Raw genomic sequence first — 22,927 nt, 5'->3', positions numbered from 1 at the left:
CCTCCTCATCCTCACTGTTTTGTATGTATTGTTATTTATTATATATGTATTTAAGGTATCCCTGATCATGTCCCTCTGTAGTAATACAAGCATTACTCCTGCAGGAGCGGCCCCACCACAGTGTGGCAGCTGGGAGTGGTTCATGTTCGAAACGCTCCACAGAGAAACCTTTCTTTTTTGTTTCTTTTTTTTAGTTCAAAATCTGTGCTGAACTCTGAAAATCACACAAATGTGTCTGCAGGCACATCTGTTCAGTTTAGTTCACATTCTGGTGGATCACTGCAGCTGTCACTTTCATCTTCCCTCACACTCTCTCTCTCCAGATCGTCAGGTTTACATGACAAAAAAACACGTTTAAACGAAGTCCCAGAGCAGCGCCGCAACCTGAAAGAGCTCCGGCGCCAACCGTGGCACACAGTCCACCTTCATATGGGGTTTAATTAGTCTGAAAACAACGAGCACGTAAACACACATAAACCAGGCCCGTGCACGTGATTGGGGCAGTATGCGCAAGGGGTCAAGCTCCTGTAAGGCCAAGCAGTGTCCGACCTGGGGAGAGGCCGGAGACTGTAGGGTGTCTGGCCTCTGGATCTCTGGCAGTCTCCGACCGGGAGGGAGGTGAGAAAAACTCCCTCGCGAGAATAGTTTTCCGCTCAAAACCGAACACACTACATCCTTTTTGTCATTTAAACTAATGACAGTGAACTAGTGCAGATATTGAAATCATCATGATGAATCCATTTAACAACTGAATACATTTAAATGTGGGATATCATCACATGAATTGCCTGCCGACCTACCACCCTGTCCACACCATCATTTTTCTAGTACAGTAGAGTAAACGTCCTTCAAAGCATAATCCCTTAAAAACTACAAAAGATACTTAAATCCACGCTGGCAGATTTTCATCTGTTTACGTCTCTTGACAAAAGCCCTGTTGTATTTGGGTCAGCTCTGGCCATGTGATGCATGGAGCCTTGGCAGTCTCTTTAGTCAGATGGTGCACAGTGATTTAGTTAATGGTCCCATCATGTCGGTTGTTTGCTCGCATCTCGTTCGCTATAGAGTGAAGACGTGGGAGGCAGACGCCGAAGTAAAGTGAACTGGCCTGGTTTCAGACGCCACGAGTCCGCCTCTGAAAACACCTTGAGAGGTTTGCCAGACACACACAAACACAGGAGCGTCCATACAACGTCGCTTTAGTTTAGACCGCATGAAACTTTAATGATTCCCACGAGGAGCCCGGCTACGCAGAGCTAATTCGGCCGTGTTAATTAGTGTTGGTTTTTCTGCGGCAATTATTCCCAGTTAATTGGAGAGATGTTTGTCCACTTTTAGGGCTGATATGGCCCCGAGGCGGCTGCATGGAAGTATGGCAAAATGTTAAATGAATTGTGCGACTGCAGGAAAAGGCTGCGACATTATTTCAAGATGAAAAATTGTACATAGTCGCAGCTATTATGTCAAATAATCAAACCACTGTTTTTCTACATTCTACGAGTGGCATCTGGAATGCCCTACTGGGTCGGCTCCATCCATGACCCGAGCCCGGATAAGTGGAAGATGATTAAACCCAATATCTGGGTGAACTAAACAAGCGTTAACTGGTTGATCAAAGTTGATCAAATGAATCGTACTGCTGCAGCCCTACAAGCTGCAGCTTCAGGTTGGTGCTCACACAGGAACATTTATTGAAAGACAGCAAGTGCATTACAAAAATCTAAAAATATCACAATACGCTCCAATAGACCTCCAAGCGAGACAAAAAACCTATTCACTGCAATCAGTGACTGGGTTTCCAAGGTGATAAAAAGCGAGATCGGTGAACAACAGAACAATTATAATCACACAGGAGGATGTGAGGTAAAAACCTTGGGAAATGAACGAGACCTCCCCCCCGGAGCATAAAGTGACAGTTTCAGATGTTTTATTGACACGCTGACGAGTGTCAGGGGACCCAGCAGTGTGCCGCTCAAACAGCACGGCCTTCAAAACGTGCTGCACACACACTCTCACGGCGTCACCGCCTGCTGACTGTGCCCCGCTCTGCTGCTGCATCTGCCTACATCACTTCAGAGCAGCAGGGAGACAGGACGGGAGCACACAGCGCTCCTTGTTCCAACCTCGCCACGTTACGGCACGCCTCTGGGGGACAAGCGGAGCGTTGCCCTGCGCCCGTCACCTCGTGATGTCTGGATAACACGCCTAGCCCTGCCAGGCCAATGCGAAGCCAAGCCTGGCGATGTCTCCTACCAGCCGGGGGCCACCGGACGATTCGCCGCGGCTTATTGTGCGCCGTCACAAAGTGTTTCTTCTGTATCTTATCGAGTGACACCATCCACAGACCTCTGCATCTTATTCCTCCGCACTGTGTCTAATCTTAGCCCAGGACGTTTATCCACTTTATCCAGGCCGCATCTGTGAGATCCGTGAAATGTTCAACCTACTTCTGCTGCTGCGACAGGCTGCAGCTCTCGCTAGAACATCTTAACGGGACACACACTGATGTAAGCGACATCTTTGAAACAGAAGGAACTTTTTCACTGAAGTGTGATCGTCTTCTGCTTCTCTCTAGGCCTCCATTTTGCGCCAAAGATCAACAATCACATGCTGAGCAATCATCAGAGGGAGAAGAGCGGATAGGAGCTCCTGATACACCCACATTTCGCCTTGAAAGATCACAATGCCGCACATCCAGCTTTTGTTTTTCCATCTCTCTCTTGCTCTCTCCACCTACTCACATAACCCACAGATGGATTAAAACACTTTCGGTCTCTTTATACACCCGAACGCCCACCCTTATGGAAAAAGCAACAAGTAGTGCTTGTTTTCCGAGGGCTGTCAAAAGGCATTTGGGGAGACAGTGGAAGTCATTAACTAGATGAGGCAGGCGGAGGCAACGCGGGTTCACTGGGAGAGTAAATAACTCCTGGAAATGCGAGGAGCATCACACTCTGACCGGATCGGAAACAGTATCCCAGGGTGGATGCTCCCCTTCCATTTACACAGTGCGGATCAAGTGAAATTAGCCTCCTCCTCCTCCTCCACTACGGTGACTCTGCAGCAGAACGCTGACAGGCAACCTCGGGCAACCGAGATCTGGAGTCAACAAGGCAGACCGCAAAACAACAGACGCTCTGCCTTTCCGGAAATATGACAGAGAACAGGCATTCGGAATTCAGATGTCAGACAGCAACAGTTTAGAGGCTCGGATGTCATCAGGGGCAGAGCCAGGCGGTGACGTAACTGGATTGAAGGAGCTGGTTTAACCCCTCAGATTCAGATTGTGACCTGACGCCTCATCTAAGTCGATCCTTCTGCAGGAAACAGCAGGCCGCACAGGACTGTCAATCATCCACATGGAGATCGGCCGCTCTGTGAATTTGCTTTGACGACGCGTGTGCTGTTTCTGGCCCTGATTGTCAAAATCAATCAGCGTGCAGAGCGCTGACGTGGCCCGGGTTGTTGTCGTTCTATTGAGCTTTTTGTTTTCTCCCTCCATCCTGGGGAGAGCTTTGCTGAGCATGCATGTTCTTTTTCCGGAGCGCCATGCGTCACATCCACACAGCGGGACTCTGCTCTTAAGACTGGGACCTGGCCTGCACAGACACCACCAGAAGCCTAATAAGGCCTCATCATATTTTGACAGAAGCTCCCCAAAAGAATTTAATTTATAAATAAGGGTAATAAGGGATAGAGTTGCTTAGCTTTTTTTAAACAGTATAAAAAAAACTGGTATATTAGACTGTATATGAAGATGGACAACATGAGCCAAAGTGTCTCGATCGCCCCCTGGTGGCACCCTGCCTCCTCCAGGATATTATATGGGACATTAATCAAACTAAAAAGTTAAATATACATCAGATAATGTTTTTCTCAAAGATGGTTTCTGTCATTTTTGGTCACTCTTATCACACTGACGTACGTGTTCCTGTTTCTTATACGTTTTGGTTTTAACTACTTACTTGATGCTGTAAAAACGGGGTGAAACGTCTTGATTGACAGCTGAGACCCGACTCATGATTGGTCATAATCACGAGTCGGTATAACCCTTACCCTGCTGCGAGATCTGATCAAGTTTCCCTAATGTGCTCTTAAAAAACGCAGCGGCCAGAGTTTGTGTCTTGGGTCTAAATATTTCATGCGACATAAAAAATGTGTGGCTTCCATGAACAGCTGCAACAAGCTGATGTGTGTGTGTTGTACACTGTTTTATTAAGTTCATGCTTTTGTGCTCATTTTGGTGTTTTGGTACATTTCCCTGCTCTGCGTATGTCCATCCATACTGAATGGTTGGAAATACATGTGCAAGACTATTTCTTGGTTTGGAGCAGTAACTCCCTACAGGTTCCCTCCTGTATGTTCTAAATCCAAGCAATCACCTTTGAGCTACACTAAACTAACTGGTTCCTTCCTGTGGGGAGTTGCACTTAAAATCCTCCTTGGTATTTTACCAACATTTTCTCAAAAATCTATTTCTTGGATGTCAAATGGGCTTTAGTCCAAACGGGAAGAAAAATGTGACCATCAGTTGAAGGATAAATATCAGTGTTAACCCAAATGTTTGGTGTAGTAAAAGAGGACAGAGCTGTGAACCTCTGATCAGACACACATTCCTGTCTTGATTTCACAGAACGATGCAGAGAGCAGCAACACACGTCTCCTCTTTCATTTTGGAGCAGTGCCGCTGCCAGGCTGTTGTCTCAACATCTGATCAATCTCACCATGTTTGCTCAGGAAGTGACAGAATTGAACTGGGCACCGACACCGGGTAGGTTTTGGGTTTCCCGGCTTGCTCTGGTCTTTCCCCGCTCGCGTCTATCACTCTCCGCGTTTAATGGGCTAAACGAGAGCAAAGCGGAAAAAGCATCAGGGGCCTGAACACAATGGAAGGCAATAACTGATGTGCTCCATTTAGCATGTCTAATTTGACATTTCTGAGGAGGAACTGCAGGCGGTAGATTCGACGCCTGAGCAGCGTGGCCACCTGCATTCCAACGCAGAGAAAGGTAAAACAACTTGATTACATTTTCTGGAAGCAAGCTACATGATTAAATGTTGGCTTTCTCGTCGACGTCCAAGTTTAGAACGCAGTCGTGCTTCGTGTAGGTGGGTACTATGTCAGCTGTTAACTGTACGCCCCTGAAGATGGAGTAAAAAATGATCACCACACTTTCTTTATTCGTAAGATCCAGGTGGACTTTCAGGGGACTTTCGGGGCCCCAGGGAAAAAAGGACCAGGGGTAAGACTGTACATCCAACCGAACGACCCCCAACCACACAAAGGAAACACATGATGCCAAACCACATCATTCCAATCTCCAAATGCAATGCATACACATAAATAATAGTAAAGAAGAAAAGTTTTACATCAAACCACCCGAACCATCTGTAAGTCTTTATAGAATTTAAGGGGGTTCCCAATAGACTGCTGTTGCTGACAAATGTAATCGGCCCCCTTCCAGCTTGGGGGCCTCCGGCACTTCCCTGCTTTGCCTCCACTTTTGCAACGCCCCTGGGTGGACTGACAACCCTAACTGGGACCTCGACAAAATGTGAAATGCATGGGACACTCCACCAAATCTACAGCTGTTCTATCAGCTCGCCTGAAAACATGCAGATCAAACATGGAAAACTACGTGCAAGGAGCTCCTAGCAATAAGGATTGATGGGAAAAACATACAGACGTTGAAATAATCAGCTTCTGCATGAACGCTGTACAGCTCTGTGTGTTTCCATCACGAGGGGGAAAGCAGACCACAAAACAACAAATACATCCAGCAACTGCAACTCCTGCTCTGCAGCACACTGCATCTGCAGGAAACCGATGCGTCAGTCATGCATTCAGGTGAAATGAGAAACGTTTCCAGCTGCAGAGAGAGAGAGACTCTGAGGCAGCGAGGTGCGATCGAGGGGTGACAGAGCTGCTCCCGCTGTGTTCAGCGAGAACCACAGCAGAAATCAAGGAAGCTGAAACGACCCTTCCCTTAGTTTCACGCCAGAGGAGACGTCAGAAAAAGCCACATTTTTTGTCCGTTTGCAGAAAAGCAATTGCAGATTTAAAGAGTCAGAGCCTTCTTTCTTTAAATAGCCGTGCACCTGATTTAGAGGCACACACCGGGGGACTAAGTTGAGAACATGGCCACTGTCCAGGCATTATTGAGAACAGGGGGAACAGACTGACTCAGAGAAAAGCAGAAACATAAAAATAACAGCGACGGAGGCTGCGAGTGTCTCTAGCCTCAATACCCAAAAAAGTTAGTGGCAGAAAACATCTCTGGCTGTTAGTTCATATCAATGTTCCACGCTCCAATCCGATGTGTCAGTGTTTCTGAGGCATTAATTAAACTTTACAGCGTGTTACTGTAGAAGACCGAATCTACAGAGAACATTTTTTGGGGGGGATGCTTCGGTTTAATCAGAACCAGAAGACGAAAACTGCAACTGGAATGTGTGATAAACAAGAACTAAGTCACACTTTGATAACGGCGCTGTCGGTTCATATAAAGCTCCAATTCACGCAGGGATGATAAAAAAAAAATCATCTGGTGACCTCATGTGATCTGCTGCAAGTCGTCTCTCTGCAAATCCACCGTGTCCACAATTATGGGCGCCTCCGCCGGTTCAGCCCGGAGACCCGTCGCATTTTTTGGTCTCATCTGGAGATAATACTCGGATTTGCTCGGTAAATTTGGGTGAGTCACAGGCTTCGATCTAAAAATGACTACAAAGAGATGCCAAACAGGCGCATCGAGGCTGAAAATGACCACAGAATGATGACAGGGAGGACGACAGAGACACTACAGAGACATGAGGGGGCCTCGCACCAGAGTCCAGGGGCCCTTTGTCTCATGATGGCTGATTGCTTTGTAATCATTCAAAGTTTAAATACCGTAAATATTAACAACATGCAGTTTGTTACAAAGCACGTTTTACAAATGCATCCCTGCATTTTTTTTTATCTGTCGTTCGCAACCTTCCCCACCCGCCCTTGGGAATGTAGCCTCGTAAATTAGACGGGTGTTGGTGTGCAGTGGGGTCTCAGGGAGAGCAGGACACGTGGATTACATCCTGCACAAGATAAGATCCTTGATTCGGGGGAAAGGTAAAGAGCGCAGCCGCGGAATCAGCAGCACAGATCAGAGGAGAGTGAGACCAGGAGAGGTGCCTCCTTACCTGCTCTTTGACAGACGCCAGGAGGTTGGTGGTGGTCGTGCTGCTGGTGTCCGGCAGGAGGCCGTGGTCGCCCGGCCCCTCTCTGACCGCCATGGGCCCTTCCCCCTCCGCGTCCCCCTCCTCCATCGCCTCCACCTCTTCCCCCCCGCGACAGTCAGGGGCCGGCTGGCTGCAGAGGCGCCCTCTCTGACCCTGCAGAAGGACTACAAGCGGGTCAGGATGTGGACAAGGAGGAGAAACAATGCACAGAGAATCACTGGGAGCTTTGAGTGTTTACCATGTTGTGACCATACTGTGTTTCACCCACTATGATAATCCAGCAGGGATTCACTTTGACCTTAAACTGGGTGAGATTGTTTTTAAAGCTCTCTTACACCCCTGTGACCTTCCTATAGCACTAGAATATTCCTATAAGGAGACTCACGTGCACCTGTAGTATTGATTTCTATAGGGATTCATAAGGAGGCTCAATGATAAGATTATTGTGCTTTATATATATATCTATATACATGCATATATTTAATCTCCTGAGGCTATCAAGTGGGGGTTTAACCCCCCAGTGATGCATGCAATGGCACAAACAGTAGTAACAGTAATAGCTCATGCATTGCATTTGCAGGTTTGCATGCACCCCGCACTGAATGCATTGCCCAGCATGTCACGTTCATTCTCTTCATCACATCCACAGCCTCATATGAGCCTCCATCACATGTCACACGCAGCAGCCTGTCAGTCAGTCAAACGCGCACATCGATCACTCAGCCGCCGTCCGGCAGCCAAGGACGAGGTCACAGCGACTCACGGGGCTGGAGAGCGGGACTCGAACCGAAGCCTCCCGCGCGAGAAAAAAAAGCGAGCCGCCCGCGACTCACCGGCCAGATGTTGCCGTCAGAAGCAGGCCACAGCTGGCTCGATCCGTCCCGTTACGCATCCATCCTCCGCCCGCGGGCTGCCGTGACAGCCGCTACACTCCCCACGCGACGAATCAACAAAAACAAACAGCCGAAACAGCCGCGTGCACGTCCACGCACACCTCGCGCAGCAGCCTATATCACACCCGAGTGTTTATTTTCCTCGTGTGCGTGTGGAGGAGGAGGAGGGGGGTTCAATGCACCCATCTACCCCTGGCGTCCGCGCGGCACCCGACCACATCTCCCCTCCCCTCCCCTCCCTCCCTCCCATCAACCAACACGCCCAGCCACGATTACCTTTCAGCGGCGTGACGTCACCATGCGGCTGTGGATTGTTATTTTTCTCTCTCCTCCCCCCCACGATACAGGAATCGATCATCCGCCGATGCACCGTTGCACGCGGTGGCTGCAGGAGGAGACGCAGCTCCGCGCGCACAGGAGCTGCTGCTGGAGAGGGAGGATGCAGCCTGCAACGGCGGCCGTGCGTGAGTGCCTGCGCGTGCGCGTGATCTACACTGCTAAAGAGCCCGACTGATCCTTCTGGGCTTCCCGATAGGAGATGTGACGGCAGAGTTTAGGTGGCACATCCACTTCGGTGGAAATGGTGTCAAACGCATGCATGCGCAATTGTGCCAAGATTTTTTCTTTAAGTTTGGAATTATTACAAAGAAGCTAAGGATATTGAGCCAAAATGATGAGATACTAGGTCAACATACCAGCTAACATAATGTGGAGTGAACAATTGGAATATATTTATTTTTAAAGTTGTTTAAAGTTTGTCATTTTGGACATAAAAGTTGAGATAGAGATTTACATTTTTTATATATAGTTACAGGCTTTTTAGGCCAAAAACTATGTCCAAGTTTTGAAATACATTAATAATCAGAAATTTGACACCAATTCATAATTATAACAAAATGATTAGTTGCTTCATTGATTACTCCATCGATACAAAACATTAATCTGCAACTTTTGCAGTGGACGATAAACTTATTTTATTTTAATCATTATAAACAATTTTTTTCGGGATTTGCACGAAACATTTGAAAAAACAATTTAGGTAGGAGACATTTTTAACGTACTAATTTGAGTGAACTGCCCCTTTATGGGAATTCTGTAATTGCTTTAACTGTTAATTTCTGTTCACTTGCGAGTACATTTGAAGCCCTGATCTGATTTTTTGATTTAATTCACTGTTAACTTAGTTTTCCTGAAGAAAACAGGGTAGTTCTTTAGGTAAATATGATGATGTGCCTCAACTCAGAGTTAAACTGTTGATGAGCAATTTCCCAGAATTTAAATAAAGTAACTTCAATCTAGAAAGTACAATTTCCTCTACGACTGAGTAACACGTTCCTTCATGTTGTAGAAAAAACAGGACACATTTACATGCACATGCCCATTTATTCAAATGATAATATAGAGTCTTTGTGCAGTCATCAAATTGAGCTTGGTCTTACATTGAGGTGCATCTGGTGGATTTGTTTTCTCACTACGAACACAATCTTCTCTCTCTGGTAGAGGAGAGTTTTAACACTTGCAGGTAAAAGAGTAATGTGACTTCAGGGGAGGACTTTGCAAAGTTAAGCCGATAAAAGGTTCCCACTACTGGTTTATAAACTGATAACGGCACCAACTCACAGGGAGGAGGAGGATTACGTTTTAAAACATAAATACTGTACGTATTCTTCTTAGAAGCAAACAATAACCAAAGATGATACATTTTCCATTCCTTGTACTGCTAAATAATATAAAGTGTCACTAAGCACAGTAAAGCGTCTATAGTTTTAGAACACTTTCTTTTAATACTACAGATAATACAGATGAATTATGCATCGCTGCTGAAATATATTGTGTGGAGAAAAGCGACAAACACTGTTGTGCTGAACATGACATATCAACTAAAGCCGTTTCCAACGAGTGTGTGTTACTGCTGCATCGTTTCGAGACGCGGCCGGTGAATGGGTTTGGATTTATCGGGACAAACTTCGGAGCTTAAAATCTTAGACCCAAATACATCCCCCGTCCTTTTCAATTTAAGAGCGTTTCATTCACCAGACAAACGTCCCGGCAGGATTAGGAGTTTTAGTGTCGCGCGTTGGTTTCGGAGCTACTTTTCAAAAAGAACTGTTAGAGGACTCAAGGCCAAACTGTCAATCAAAGTGCAATCGCATAAGCAAGCAGCCGAGGAGGAGTTGGAGACACTGAGGCCAACTCTGCAATAGAGCAGGGCTCCACATTAAACTTCAAAGTTTGGGGGTTAGATTTACTTGACCGCTTTGACCACTATTAATTTTTCAGTAACACAAAAGGTCAAAGTGTTTCAAAAGCCACATCTCTAACACCAGAGGTTTCGGTAGGGTTCAACTCATTTAATACTTTTTAAGAAGTTTTCAGAAGCACATTAAACTGAATTTAATACGTATTTTTCAGTCATACAGCGCAAAGTATGAAGAACCAGGGGGGAATGATTATCAGTACCTTTATATTGCACCGTTTTCAGCAGAGTATAAATACAATTCCTCGTGCTGTAGTTGATCGTATTCAAGGAAACCGAACCTAAAAATGGAACAACCATTTGAAACGATTGAATTATTCAAGTTTTGTCAAAAAACTGGCGCGTGCCCTTGAGGAGATGAGCCTCCTCGCTACTGTAGCAGCAGTAGTGAGTGTTGGCTGCAAGTTGTGATGGTGCTTCACAAAAAATAAGATATAAAACATCTCGTGGCAGCCAGAAACAAGATTTAAACGACTACGACAGCCGTCAGTAGACAACGGGAAAATATTGAAGACTCTTTTTAAATGTGCTCTGAAGCCAAGTAAATTCAGGGCTTTTTAAGACGTGCAGATACTGAATATCCTATTATTTGCCATTTCCTTTTTGCATTTATCTTGGCAATAAACACAAATAAACCTGCCGTTAACGATTGTTCATGCATCCTTGTCTTCTGCATTGGTTTATGTGTCATTTAAATTCTCGGTAGAATTTATTTTTGTTTCTATATCAGTTAATTTCTTACTATTCGTAAAGTATTTTTATATATCCTAAACATATAAGACTGATGCTAATTCCGTGTTCAGTCCATATGTCCCAGGATCTATTTCTCGACTTAAAATAGAGGATATTGTAAAAGTGGCATCAACCTGATAGTTTATTCCTCCTCTGAGAATATATGTGATTGATAATGTGATCACTTGAGTTGCTTTTGTTTTAAACTGGCTTATATTAGTGAGACACCATTAATCTTAAGTGTTTTTTTAAAAAGATATGTTAATTTAAGGCCTTTTTCTTGAATTTGGCTTTTATTTAGTAATTTAATGCACCCACTTAGCTTGGCGTATGTTTGCATTTTCATTGAAAGTTGATAGGACAGAGACAGACAGGAAATAAGGGAAAAGTGTGAGGACTATGGCACGAATCAAACCACAAACTCTATTGTCATATTGTTTGTGACCACTCAAACACCAGGAAATGTATTTTTCACTGCTGCAAAGTTTGGTTGTGAAGTTTCTTTTGTTTTTTTTCTGGCGTTTTTGCCTTTATTATGGTAAGTGACAGTGGAAAAGCAGGAAACAAGAGACTGAAGATGACATGCAGCGAACAGTCCGGGCTGGAGTCGTACCCACGCAGCTGCTGCAGTGCTCAGATTTACCCGTGCTTGTTTTTGTTTATATATGCAGAATATGATGCAGCTTAAATTAAACTCCCTAATCTGAACAGAATAAAATGTTTATCAGGCAGATAAACACGTCATGAGATGGAGGGTTTGCTGGGACCAGGCTGTGCATTAACTAACTTCTCCTACTGGTGTCTACTAGGTCAAAACACTGCATGTGAGCAGGGAAAAAACTGCTTGGTTGGCATGTTCAGAACTCACTTTTTCAAAAACCTCCTCTATCTTCACAAGGAATTACACTGGGATTGATTTTTGGGTCGTGGGCCTGCAGAAGGCGGTTTCTTTCCGACAACTTCCCAGAATGCTTTATCCCTTTTTGCGCGAGGCTGTGGAAAACTGCGACGTTTTAAACATGCAGAACGCAACAAATCTAGTTCTATCGTTAGCAGGCGTCTGACATATCTGGACCAGCATCCAGCGCTTGGCACAGTTATTGACTTACTGATGAGCTTCCTAATTTATAGGCACTGATGAGAGAATTGAATTTGCAGCACCTGCTGGTTTTTCTTATTGGAACTGGCAAACGTCACTTGAGTTATTCGAGCAATTTGTTCCTTTTTTTCCAGATTTTTTGAATGCACTTGTTTTTGGGGGGAGGGGGGACAAGAATGATTCACAAAAACGCAGCTTGCACAAAAAGATTATGCTACTGCACGTTTCACAATAAAAAAAACAAAACAAGATTTTTTGGGAAAAGAAGAGAAGAGCAACCTTCTGCAGAGCAGCAACCGAAAAATCATGTTTGGACCTTTTTCAACCACACAAACCGCGGCAGCTTTCGCCATCAGTACGCCCTTTGGCATGTGGTCATGGCTGCGGGGGTTGCGGTCTCAACGAATGATCATATCCACCGCCGCAGCCGAAAACACGCATACCGCGGACATTCCTTCATAAAGCAGGAGCCCTTGATCAAAACAAAATATGTTTCACGTCACTGGCACCACAATTCATTAGCACAAACACTTCATAAAAATTCACTAACTCGAACTTCATACAACCAGGGAGGGAAACTAACAACAGCCACCGGCGAAACGCACGAGAGTCTAGAATTAAGCGGGTGAGGCTGTCTCTTGTTTTTAGTTCTAAAAATTTAACTAGCTGGTAAAATAACAAAACCAAAATGTTAGTTTCCTGCCCTGTGCACAACTCGTCTTTCAAACCGAGAAACGACAACACTGAACGGAAAAATATACTGCGAGCACCGACACGTCTACTCAACGAAACCTGTGTGAGTTCCTTTTTTATAAATTAAAGCAAAACATATAGGACGGTACCTTTTGCATAAACATGAGTACAAAACCTAAGAGTCAGTGGATGTACAATTAATGTGAGTGAATCCCGTGACGGGCGGAGTGGCGTGTTCGTGGATTTGCGACACCATGAACCAGTGTTAGGACGACACCCCCCTTCTCCCTCAAGGTGAGGACCTGTGCACACTACTCCAGATCGTCCACGTCCACGTCCTCCGTCGCGATGGTGCTGGTCTGTTCTGAGGTCACACCTAGAAAGCGAAAACAAAAAACGCACAAATCAACATTTGAAGCAAAAATAAATTCAATATTTAAAATGTTTTAAATAATGTTTTTTTTCTATGATCAAACAACCAACTTGTGCACATTGGAGTCATTTCTTGTGTTTCTTATTAACATGAGAGATATTCAAGTAGATTTTTAGCCTCAAGAGGCAAAATGGTGTTAAATATGTTTGATTGGTGGCTTTTAAAATGTTCAAAGAAGATAAATCTGTGTATTAACAATTTATTTTAAATTTTTTTCAGGTATTTCTCATGTGTGTGACTTCAATTTGCACAACAGGATTGGCTAACACATCATCTCTTCTCTTGAACCAGTAAACAAACAGTGTCGTACTTGAGGCATCGTCGTCATTGGGAGACTTATCCTTCTCCTCCACATAACCATGACTCAGCAGCTTGGTCATGCTGACTGGCGGAGCCCTCTTATCATAACACCTGAATGGGCGACAGGAGACAGCACCGTCACTGTGACTTCACTCAAACTGTTTACTTTGCCCTTAGGTGAACAAATGACCCAAAAATAAATGTAAATCACGTTTGGATGTTTAATATTTGGTGGCACATTGTTCAAAGACGGACAATAAGAGATTTACTCACGTTCTCTTGTGACTGCCGCCTAAGGACAGATCCTCCAACTGATCGGCAGCATCATCAGGAGACATCTGCAGGATGAGAGCGTTAACAAAACTCTTATCGTTAAACAACAAATTCACATGAGGACAATTCGGACCTTTACGCTGCAGAATCACAGCAAGACTGAGTCCCTCTACTGTCAAATATTTAGGTTAAATAAAAAACAATATCGAAGTGATACAGCGGATGATGAGATGATGAGGACAACTTCAGGGGAAATGAGTCATGCAATGAAGATGAGTGAAGAAACTGTTTAAACCAAAACAGCAACAACAAACAACATAAATTCATATTCTCTCACTTTGCTCTCAAGCACCAACATCAACAAATTATTTACATCATGTATTTTACCCTTAAAGATTTGATAAATATGCTGTATCCAGGTTTTATTTTCTTGAAAAGGCAAATATTGGTGCTTTTCATATATTATTTTCTCATGTAAACGTTCTTATACTGCACTAGATTTGCAATCATGGTTTGCAAAATCGACATTCGACCTGCTACTGCTTCTTGGAGAAGCTTCCTCTGCAAGATATATTAAAAATATTAAGGGAATTAACCTTTTTTTTTATAAAAGAGAAACTTTAGAAACATTAATATGAAGTAAAATAAGAAGATTGTATTATAGGGCCTTAAATAAATGCCTTGTTTTATCAGGTCCTTTCAAAGCATCACTTACCTGAAAGTTAAATCAATATTAACCCAAAATTACCAGACAGCCACAGCACCAGCAGAGCATTGAACCCAAATGAAATTTAACGAAAATGCAAATGCGGCGATGGAGCAAAATAATGTGAAAATAAAAGGAGAGGTGATGGTAAAAACTAAATTAATAAAAGATGGAGGATATTGGCATGGCGGCCATGTTGGGGGGGTGACTACTTTGGTCCATTCACCTTATCTTTATCATTGGAAAAGCTATCAGCCTCTCTTTCCCAGGACGAACTGTTATCAGTGCCAAACGGTGCAGCCAGAGGCAGGCTGCCCCCCTTCATCTGGCTGTCGGGAGACGTTGCTTTGCTTCCACTGTAAGCACAAAACCACGGTGACATACGATGTGAATTTACTGCTTCGGTGGGAAACGTCTTAAAGTGCTCTACGCTGCATCAAGAGGCATTTTTTTACAACTCCAGCTGGCTCATGAGAAAAGAAAGATCGTCAGACAATCAATTTCATGTCTTCTCCTTGATGACTAGTTTCTATTGAACAAACACTTAAGCTCTCATTCTACGGCACAAACCCATCGTCTGAACATGAGACGACACATCCTCATCATTTGCTTATTTCAGTGTCTTCTTACTTCTTTGTCTCATTGTCTCCAAACCAGCTGGCTGGATTGTAGGCTTTCACCGGATCAACCTCCTCAGAATCAACATCATGACTCAACAGCCCTGCAGGGGGAAACATATTAAAAAGATGTATACAAACACTGCAATTATGAACATTTAAGAAACTATAAAAGCCAACGCACAAGGTAATAATAGAAATTTACAAATTTAGAGTATTAAGTATCCTTTACCTTTGTGTCCTCCCTGCTTTGCAAGCTTGACGTACTCCGAGTCGGACGCAAATATCCCAACTCGGCGTCCGCTGGTCCTCTCCGCCGGAGTGCTTTCGTCAGCACTCTGGGACAGTCCGGGAATCTGGGAGGTCGGCCCAGACGCGCTGTTGGTTACAGCACTGGGCTTTATGCCTGCAAAGAAATAAGAATTACATCTGCTTGCTTTGCTTACCCTTCATTTGTAAGCAAAATAATGGTTCAAAGCCACAATACACAGCATGTACTTTACGGTCCGGATGTTTTTCTATAAGAAATGTCGTAGTTTTACAGTTTTTTTTACAAGTGCATCACAGGTGATGGAGCCACAAAAAGGTTTAAATGCATTAGAATATGTGTAGGGTTGAATTGTTTAATGACATTGTTGAAATACTTTACATGCCGTCTCTAAATAACCTTAAAAAGAGAGGACTTACCTCCAGGCTTGGTCTTTCTGTGGTTGGGCAGGGCGGTGCTCATTTCAGCTGTGGACACAAAATAATCCAACTATTAAACAATAGCTATGTTGTCAAACACATTTAAAAAACACTAATCAAGATCGTGTCGAGCGTTTTTATACATTTCTTTCAAATTAAATAAATCTAGAAAATACCACATGTTGCAGAAAAGAAATATAATATTTTTTAAGAGAATTTCTTTTTCCACCAGAGATGACAGAGAAGTGAAGAGAATAAACTATTCGGGGTGGGGCGGGGGGGATCCTTTGCTGTACAGAAGATCCCACACCTTAGATCATCCCTTTTCCCCCTAACGGAGTCTGGCCTTGGCCAAACCCAGCGGCCTGTCTGCGATCTCCCATCGACAGAGCTGCAGTAAAGATGCTGCAAATAAATCAATAAAATAATCCAAGGCAGATAAAACTAAGTCCTGCAGATGCACGAGTGACAGAAACTCAATATATTAGCAGACCACTTGCAGACATCACCCAGATTTTTTTTTGCACATCTTTGCAGAGGGAGCATTTAAAAAACGGTGAAAGTGTTAAATTATAGTTTGTCTATAAACATAATGTCGATATATTAATACGAACACACGCTGTTGGAAAGAAACACCCCACGAGCATCTTCCTCTCGTCTTCTCAACGGTGTAGTTCTGCTTAGCAAGGTGGCTAACAAAGCCATGCTAACCTAGCTAGCCGCCTATGTAGCTGCCGCAGTGGCTTTCAGGCGATGCCCTCGTTCTGCACCGCGACGACGCCAATTTCAAGGTAGACAGGCGAAGATTCAAGAGTGAAAACACAAGAAACACGTCTTACATTATCAGTGGTTTCTCTTTTGCTGCGATGAATCAATGGGTTTTGTGGCGATTCAGAGCCGCTAGCTTCTTTTTCTCTGCAGGCAGGGATGGACGAGCACACTTCCGGTGGCACCTGCTGCCCACATCCGGTACGCTAACCAAAGATCGTCTCCGAACAGCGATGACTCCTAACAGACGAAATTTTGATTTTGTGTTTTTTAATCTCCACTATAGGAGGGAGGTCATATCTTGAAATTGGGCAGAGTGGGAGCTCTTTGTATTATTCCTCCAGTTACTGAAACAAGAGACGATCTTTGCCCATTGGTACCAAACTATTATATAATATGAGCTATTTTACTGAGTATTACTTCTTTTCAGGGCCAAATGTTTTATATTTACTTGTAATACTTCTACTGTAATACTCAAAGTACACTTTCCCGATTACAGCCATTGACTGGATGGAGCTGAATATTAATATTAGTTGTCGGTGGACAGTATCCAAGATGGACAGGCAGCTATAAAGAATTGATGCTGTTTCCAGCAGCAATATTAATAATGTTAATAATGAAGTTATTGGTCTGGGTCTTTATTTCTTAATATTAAATCTTTATTCGTGCATGAAACCAAGTGGTCTGAGTCTTTATTTCTTTATATTAAATCTTTATTTGTGAATGATAAGTTATCATTAATGTTGCTGCTTGAAACAGCAACAGATACTAGTGGTCTGGGTCTTTATTCAAGAATAATTAGTCATTTATATATATTTTTTACTGCTTCAGTAGATTTGAAAGAAAATGTGCCAATGCTCGAAGGTGAGCACTGTCTTTGACTTGTGTCCTATGGCTTTATTAAAAGATAATAAATAATTTATTCAAGCTTTATAAATAACTTAAGAGCAACTTTTGGCAATTGACGAAAATGGATTTTTTAAAACATCTTATTAAACATTTAAACTGCAGAATAATTGATACAATCCCTCTTTTGGGGACACGTTTAACTGCAGACTTGGTGGCTTTTTAATCAGTGAGAAAACCCCATGACCCTTTAGGCCTTCTGTCATATTTATACCACCATGCAACCGCATTATAATCAAAAAGCTTGCAGCTTGACAACCCAAAACAAGTTGTTATTGAAGCCTTACAACTGGCCTAGAAAGCACTGATAAAATACTTATTACCAATCAATTGAGCCATTTACTTAACGGTCTCTTTTTATGAGAGTGACACAGTGGACTTTTGAAAGTTTTGTGTTATTAATAGAGAGTGTTCACAGTTATGATACATACATGCACAATGTCCTCATTATCTCCGGCGCAAGAGAAGGCTTCTGTTTCAGCAACAAATCAAATCATCGAGCGAGAGAGGGCGTTCATCAAATCAAAAAATCTTTATTGTGCCTAACAGATTAGATTCTATCATAGAGAACGTATGTAATTAGAAGAAACTGGATTAGTAGTCGACTTTGTTAAGAGAAATTGATACCAGAGTGCCATCAATTAAAACAACTTTAGGAGCTTTTAAGATCTTAATATCTATCAATATTGGCTGTTTTTATGCCACTTATAAACGTTCATTCCAAATGAGGATATACAATTTAAAGATTTGAAGAAACTAATAAAACAGGAAAAACTGCATTTTGGAATGAAGGCTTCAGCTGATTAATATAAAACACAGGATCATCAGCGCATGCAGAAAAACACACTCTAAATGATGCAAGATAAGGCAACAAAGATCGGGTTAGGAGAATAGTACTAATGCTCTCTGATTGGCTCCTCCAGCTCCGGAGTTCACTCAGAAGTCTTTGCCGCAGTCGGGGCACAGGACGTTGTCTTTGCACGTCAGGAAACCCCGGCCCACCAGGGACACGCTGCACTTTTTGCAGTTGAAGCATTTGGTGTGCCACTGGCGCTGCTCGAACGAGATGTACTTGCTCCCGCCGAGGCCTGCGACAAAAGCGGAGAGACGCGTCTCATGATCTCTGTAATGCAATAATCCTGTAATTGATGCTGATTGGATACACAGGATGCAGAGGGAAGCATGTGACCCCAGGACGGTGCAGTGTCATTAATCTGCACTTCTCTACGTGCACTTTTAACTCATTTTATCCTGTTTCAATGGCAACTCACCTGAAAACATTTTGCTTATCATTAGTGTCAGATGACTTAAAGCATGCAGCAGTTACACAGCGCTGTTATTTCCCTCATTCCTACAATTACATTGCAGTCTCTGCTCGGGTTCAGACAGGTTTCAGTTTAGTCCTGATTGGCCCTGTACACGGCCTCAGGAAACATTTGTATAACTGTACTATCTGTGACTCTGCAGGAGCGTCAGTAAGTCTAGCAAACTAGTCAGTAATGATGTTGAACCTGGGAATTTGGAATGTGGACTGCGTTACCTCAAGGTTAATGCCGTTCAAAGTCCAGATTTAGGCAGAGAGGGGCAATTCAAATTAGTGTTTCCTGGAAAGTATAAGGGTTACGAAGTGGCAATACAAAAAAAGTCCTAAGAGATAGTTTAATAAAGAGACAGGGTGCCACATGGGACACAACCGCAGGTGAGACTTTACCGCTGATGGGGGTGGTGCAGTAGGCACATTTCTTGGCAAACAGGTTGCAGAAGCAGTCAAGGCAGTAGGTGAAGTCGTCCCGGGAGGTGAAGCGCTTGCCGGCCAGCTGCTCCTTGCAGCCGATGCAGACGAAGCACTCCTTATGCCACGGCTGGTCGTGGTAGTTCACCCCTCCAGTGGTGATGGGCTGGAAGTTAGAGACATGATAGGCACTTTTCATACACAGAGGTAGATTCAAGGGGCTGTTCAGTGGCATTAAAAACAATATAGAGCAAAAAGAAAGCACTGTTTAAAATACAAGAGATGAAAACGACTAAAAATTATTTAAAAAGGGAGGGAGATCTGTTTCTGTTCAAGCAACTGACAACTTAACAAATTCTATCCCCTGATGAAGACCATGATAATCATCAAGCTGGTGACTGGACCTTTCGTATATTTCTCTTCACTGTTATAAGATAGCACAGTTTATATCTGTTATGAAAGCACATATCCACATAACAGATGTAAAATAAACCTTCTTGTGTACCTTCTTGCAGTGGACGCACTGCAGAGCGAACAGCTTCTCGTAGCAGGGCATGCAGTAGTTGCTGGCGTCCTTCTGGACGAAGCTCCTGGTGCCGATGGGCTGCTGGCAGCGGTTGCAGGAGAAGCAGGTCTCGTGCCAACTGTTGCCCTTGTGCTCCATCTTTTTAGAGCCTGGTGAGAGGAGGAAGATGGTTCTCACATTATCAAATGGTTCTCACCATGTTTACCCAACCTAACCTTGCAGTTCCCTCTGTGCTCTGTTTCTCTCCTCACCTGGCATGATGGTGTTCAGGCACATGTTGCACTTGGCAGAGTACTTGTTGCTGTAGCAGTCGGTGCACATCAGCATGTCATCCTTGGAGGCGAAGGGCCGGTCCACCAGAGGTCGGCTGCACGTGACGCAGAGGAAGCATTCGCTGTGCCAGTGGCGCTCCTTGTACGACAGATCCTGGAGGGCCAATGGGAGGAGAGAATGCTTGGTTTGGTTGTAAACGAAAGGAGGACTGTTGAGTGCAACTGCATGTCGTCCATCTTTATATCAAAATCTCATTTCACTTGAATTGCATATTGGACAAAGTGAAATTTTGACCTGAAGATGACTCTATGCGTGACTAATGTGACTCCATATCTTTCCCGTTCAGATTAACATAACAATTGAAATGAAAGAGAAAGGTGCAAAGGAAATTTAACAAATATTACCTTGCTGGTGCAGCCAATGAGCGTCTGGCACCCTTCACAGTTGTGGGAGAAAAGTGCCTCGTAGCACTTGGTGCAGTACGGGTCCTCCTCCTTCAGGATGTATTTCTGGCCGTATAAGGATTCCTTGCACTCTGTGCAGTCGCAGCGTTCAGCCATGTTGACAAAAATCTCCTCTCTGACTCCTCTGTACTGTCTCACAGAAAAAACAAACAATGACATTAAAATAATTCCACTGAAACATTCCCAAAATATGCACAATATCAATCATCTCATGACATTTTAAAACTCGGATGGCATTTCTGGAATTGGAGAGATGACTTATTATATTATTTCTTAAGAAATTACTGCAGCGGATCACATGGTCCGATAAATTGACACCGCAATGATGTACGAGGTACAGAATTAAACCCGTCTGAGATACCCTGGAAATTGAATTGAGTACCATACAACAATACCTTCAACTTAAATATTAATGTGCATAATGTGACTTTTAAATCTGATTTACTGACTCAAAGAAGAAAGAGCTCTGAGAAGAGCAAGAAGAAGGAGGGATGAATGGAAGAGAAGGAAAGCAGCAAGTAAAGTGCTGAAAAAGCGTAAAACAAATTGTAATATCTTTAATTTCCAGTGGGTCAAACACTATCAGTATAGATAAGGTTCTTTGGGATATATGAGATAAAATAAAAGTTGCCTGTTTGATATTTCATTCAACCTCTGAAAATCAAGTCTTGGAAGAGATCCACCCGGTTTCAACAAATGTAAAGACATCAAGTCTTTCCTCTTTTCCTTGAATCAGACACGTTTTTAATGTCTGCTCCCAATGGATCACTCAGGTATGTTATTTCATTTTATTGCTCATTGCACATTGCACTCTATTGCTGTATTGCACCTGTATTTTTAAGCAAATTGTGTTGCATCATTGCACTTCAGGCACCACATGAATAAAGTCTGATTTGATTGATAAAAGTACTTTGGCAGCGATTGATAAATGCTCCTCAAGCTGCTATTGACTGGACATTGGCTGTTAAGTCATTGTGAGAATCTCTGTAGAAAGTAAGCAGGTATTTTGTGAATAAAACTGAGAAGCAGAAATATTTCTAGAATGAATAAATGAATGAAGGGATTTGACACTTCTGAATCCTCTGTCTCTATAATTCTATGAAAAATGTGCCCATTCGTACACCTATCGTAAGAAACCCTTCTTATCCCTCTCTCCAACATCTGTACACCTCTGTCAATCATTTACCCCTTTAACCCTGCATCATCCCTATAGGGCTCGTATAACTCAATCCCTTCAATTGACATTCTTTGAAATCACAACATTTCTCGTTCTAGAAGATAAAGGCCAATCAATCCAAAACCTGCGCAAGAAGCTCTAAAAAAAATCCTCTAAACCTAAACATCACAATGTAGATGTTTTACAGGAATAAAATTTGATCTCTGAAACGATCAGACACAAAGACATAAAAGATGAATTGCATATGTCCAGAAAGCAAAACAGAATAAGGACAAGGTAGTAAAACCAACGTTACCTGCAGCATAGCAGCCTGTTCGCAGCCTGAGACCAAAAGGTGTCTGTCGAGCGCTGTCGCTCATGTGCTTTATAAAATTAGAGCAGAATGTGACCCGCGCTGGGGCAGGAAGCTGGAGGCAGTGGTGTGACTGAAGTGGGCAGGTCACTTTATATTCAGACGGCTATAAATCCAAGCTACAAAGCTCAGCATCCCTTGGACTCTCGAACATGCCCTCACTCATGATGACGGACATCAACATACAACACACAGCTCAGAGGAAAAGGGAGATCACATGTGGAGCATACGGTGCATACCTCATTTGGACTTACACAAGAGAAGCATTGTTTTATGTGTCGAGGGTTTTGCGTGAACAGAGTTCGATAAAAAAGAATAAGTCATAGATCACCGTCCAACCACTTTGGCCCTTTCAAAGATTTGCAGTGAAATGCGTTGGGTGTGGTTACAGGTGTAACACCACTCCCTAACCACGCCCAACACGTGGCAGTGCACCGCTGTGTTACACTTTGTATCCCAGCTCAGAAGCAAAGGGATTTCTGCAGGATTTGTTGTCTCAATTAATCTGTAAAGTGTATATTTCCTCCACATGAGGGATCATCCTGATTTTGGCTACCCAGTAACTTTTCAACATTTTGTGCAAATAGAAAAAACATGTGCAAAGTCTCATCCCCTTTTTTCTCATCAATTTGACGACACACGAGCTGCAAAAAGTCACAACTCCAAAAAGTAGTAGTTCCATCACCACTGATGTGTGGCAGCGTGTATCTGTATTTTCATGTGTTGTGACTTTTTGATAAAATGAAAATCCATTCATACATTAATACTAAGAAATAAATCTGAGAATAAAACTAAATCATAACTATTTAACAAAATTTCGCACA

The 22,927-nt window shown here is 43.3% G+C and overlaps 3 protein-coding genes across 5 annotated transcripts in view; all 3 read right to left on the bottom strand.

Moving 5' to 3' along the window:
* LOC118103421 (plakophilin-4) overlaps positions 1-8,346 on the bottom strand; it is a 30,913-nt gene extending 22,567 nt beyond the window's left edge. The window contains exons 1-2 of one of the 3 annotated variants that reach the window (XM_035150348.2): positions 8,049-8,346; positions 7,177-7,379 (exon numbers count right to left, since the gene is read on the bottom strand). In XM_035150348.2, the coding sequence (XP_035006239.2) occupies positions 7,177-7,302 (126 nt within the window). In that variant the 5' untranslated portion in view covers positions 7,303-7,379; positions 8,049-8,346. Of the gene's footprint in view, positions 1-7,176 lie in introns of all 3 variants that reach the window. The other 2 variants (XM_035150350.2, XM_035150347.2) reach the window with 2 other exon arrangements.
* Positions 8,347-9,471: 1,125 nt separating this feature from the next.
* Positions 9,472-16,888, bottom strand: c24h7orf57 (chromosome 24 C7orf57 homolog). The gene is made up of 8 exons (XM_035150352.2): positions 16,745-16,888; positions 15,906-15,953; positions 15,451-15,624; positions 15,232-15,322; positions 14,828-14,957; positions 13,896-13,960; positions 13,633-13,733; positions 9,472-13,265 (listed from the first exon to the last, which is right to left on the bottom strand). Exons 2-8 carry the CDS (start codon positions 15,946-15,948, stop codon positions 13,201-13,203), a joined length of 669 nt encoding a protein of 222 aa, XP_035006243.1. The 5' UTR covers positions 15,949-15,953; positions 16,745-16,888; the 3' UTR covers positions 9,472-13,200.
* A 1,208-nt stretch (positions 16,889-18,096) lies between these two features.
* Positions 18,097-22,138, bottom strand: LOC118103477 (four and a half LIM domains protein 2). Its single transcript, XM_035150470.2, has 6 exons — positions 22,047-22,138; positions 20,515-20,703; positions 20,089-20,263; positions 19,817-19,986; positions 19,291-19,477; positions 18,097-18,667 (listed from the first exon to the last, which is right to left on the bottom strand). Exons 1-6 carry the CDS (start codon positions 22,053-22,055, stop codon positions 18,516-18,518), a joined length of 882 nt encoding a protein of 293 aa, XP_035006361.2. The 5' UTR covers positions 22,056-22,138; the 3' UTR covers positions 18,097-18,515.
* Between the last annotated feature and the right edge of the window lie 789 nt (positions 22,139-22,927).

The sequence above is a fragment of the Hippoglossus stenolepis genome, chromosome 24 (assembly GCF_022539355.2).
Source record: "Hippoglossus stenolepis isolate QCI-W04-F060 chromosome 24, HSTE1.2, whole genome shotgun sequence".
Classification (NCBI taxonomy): Eukaryota; Metazoa; Chordata; class Actinopteri; order Pleuronectiformes; family Pleuronectidae; genus Hippoglossus; species Hippoglossus stenolepis.
This window is presented reverse-complemented; position numbering and strand designations above follow the sequence as displayed.

Bases quoted from the DNA above. Each gene is read 5' to 3' on its own strand.
- c24h7orf57 (XM_035150352.2), bottom strand. From the start codon at position 15,948: ATGAGCACCGCCCTGCCCAACCACAGAAAGACCAAGCCTGGAG. The intron at 14,958-15,231 runs GTAAGAAGACAC...TTGTGCTTACAG, and splicing joins GGAGACAATGAGACAAAGAA to TGGAAGCAAAGCAACGTCTC. The intron at 13,961-14,827 runs GTGAATGGACCA...CTCATCCTGCAG, and splicing joins TTTCCAATGATAAAGATAAG to ATGTCTCCTGATGATGCTGC.
- LOC118103477 (XM_035150470.2), bottom strand. The intron at 20,264-20,514 runs GTAATATTTGTT...TTGGCCCTCCAG, and splicing joins TCATTGGCTGCACCAGCAAG to GATCTGTCGTACAAGGAGCG. The intron at 19,987-20,088 runs GTGAGGAGAGAA...TCCTCTCACCAG, and splicing joins CCTGAACACCATCATGCCAG to GCTCTAAAAAGATGGAGCAC.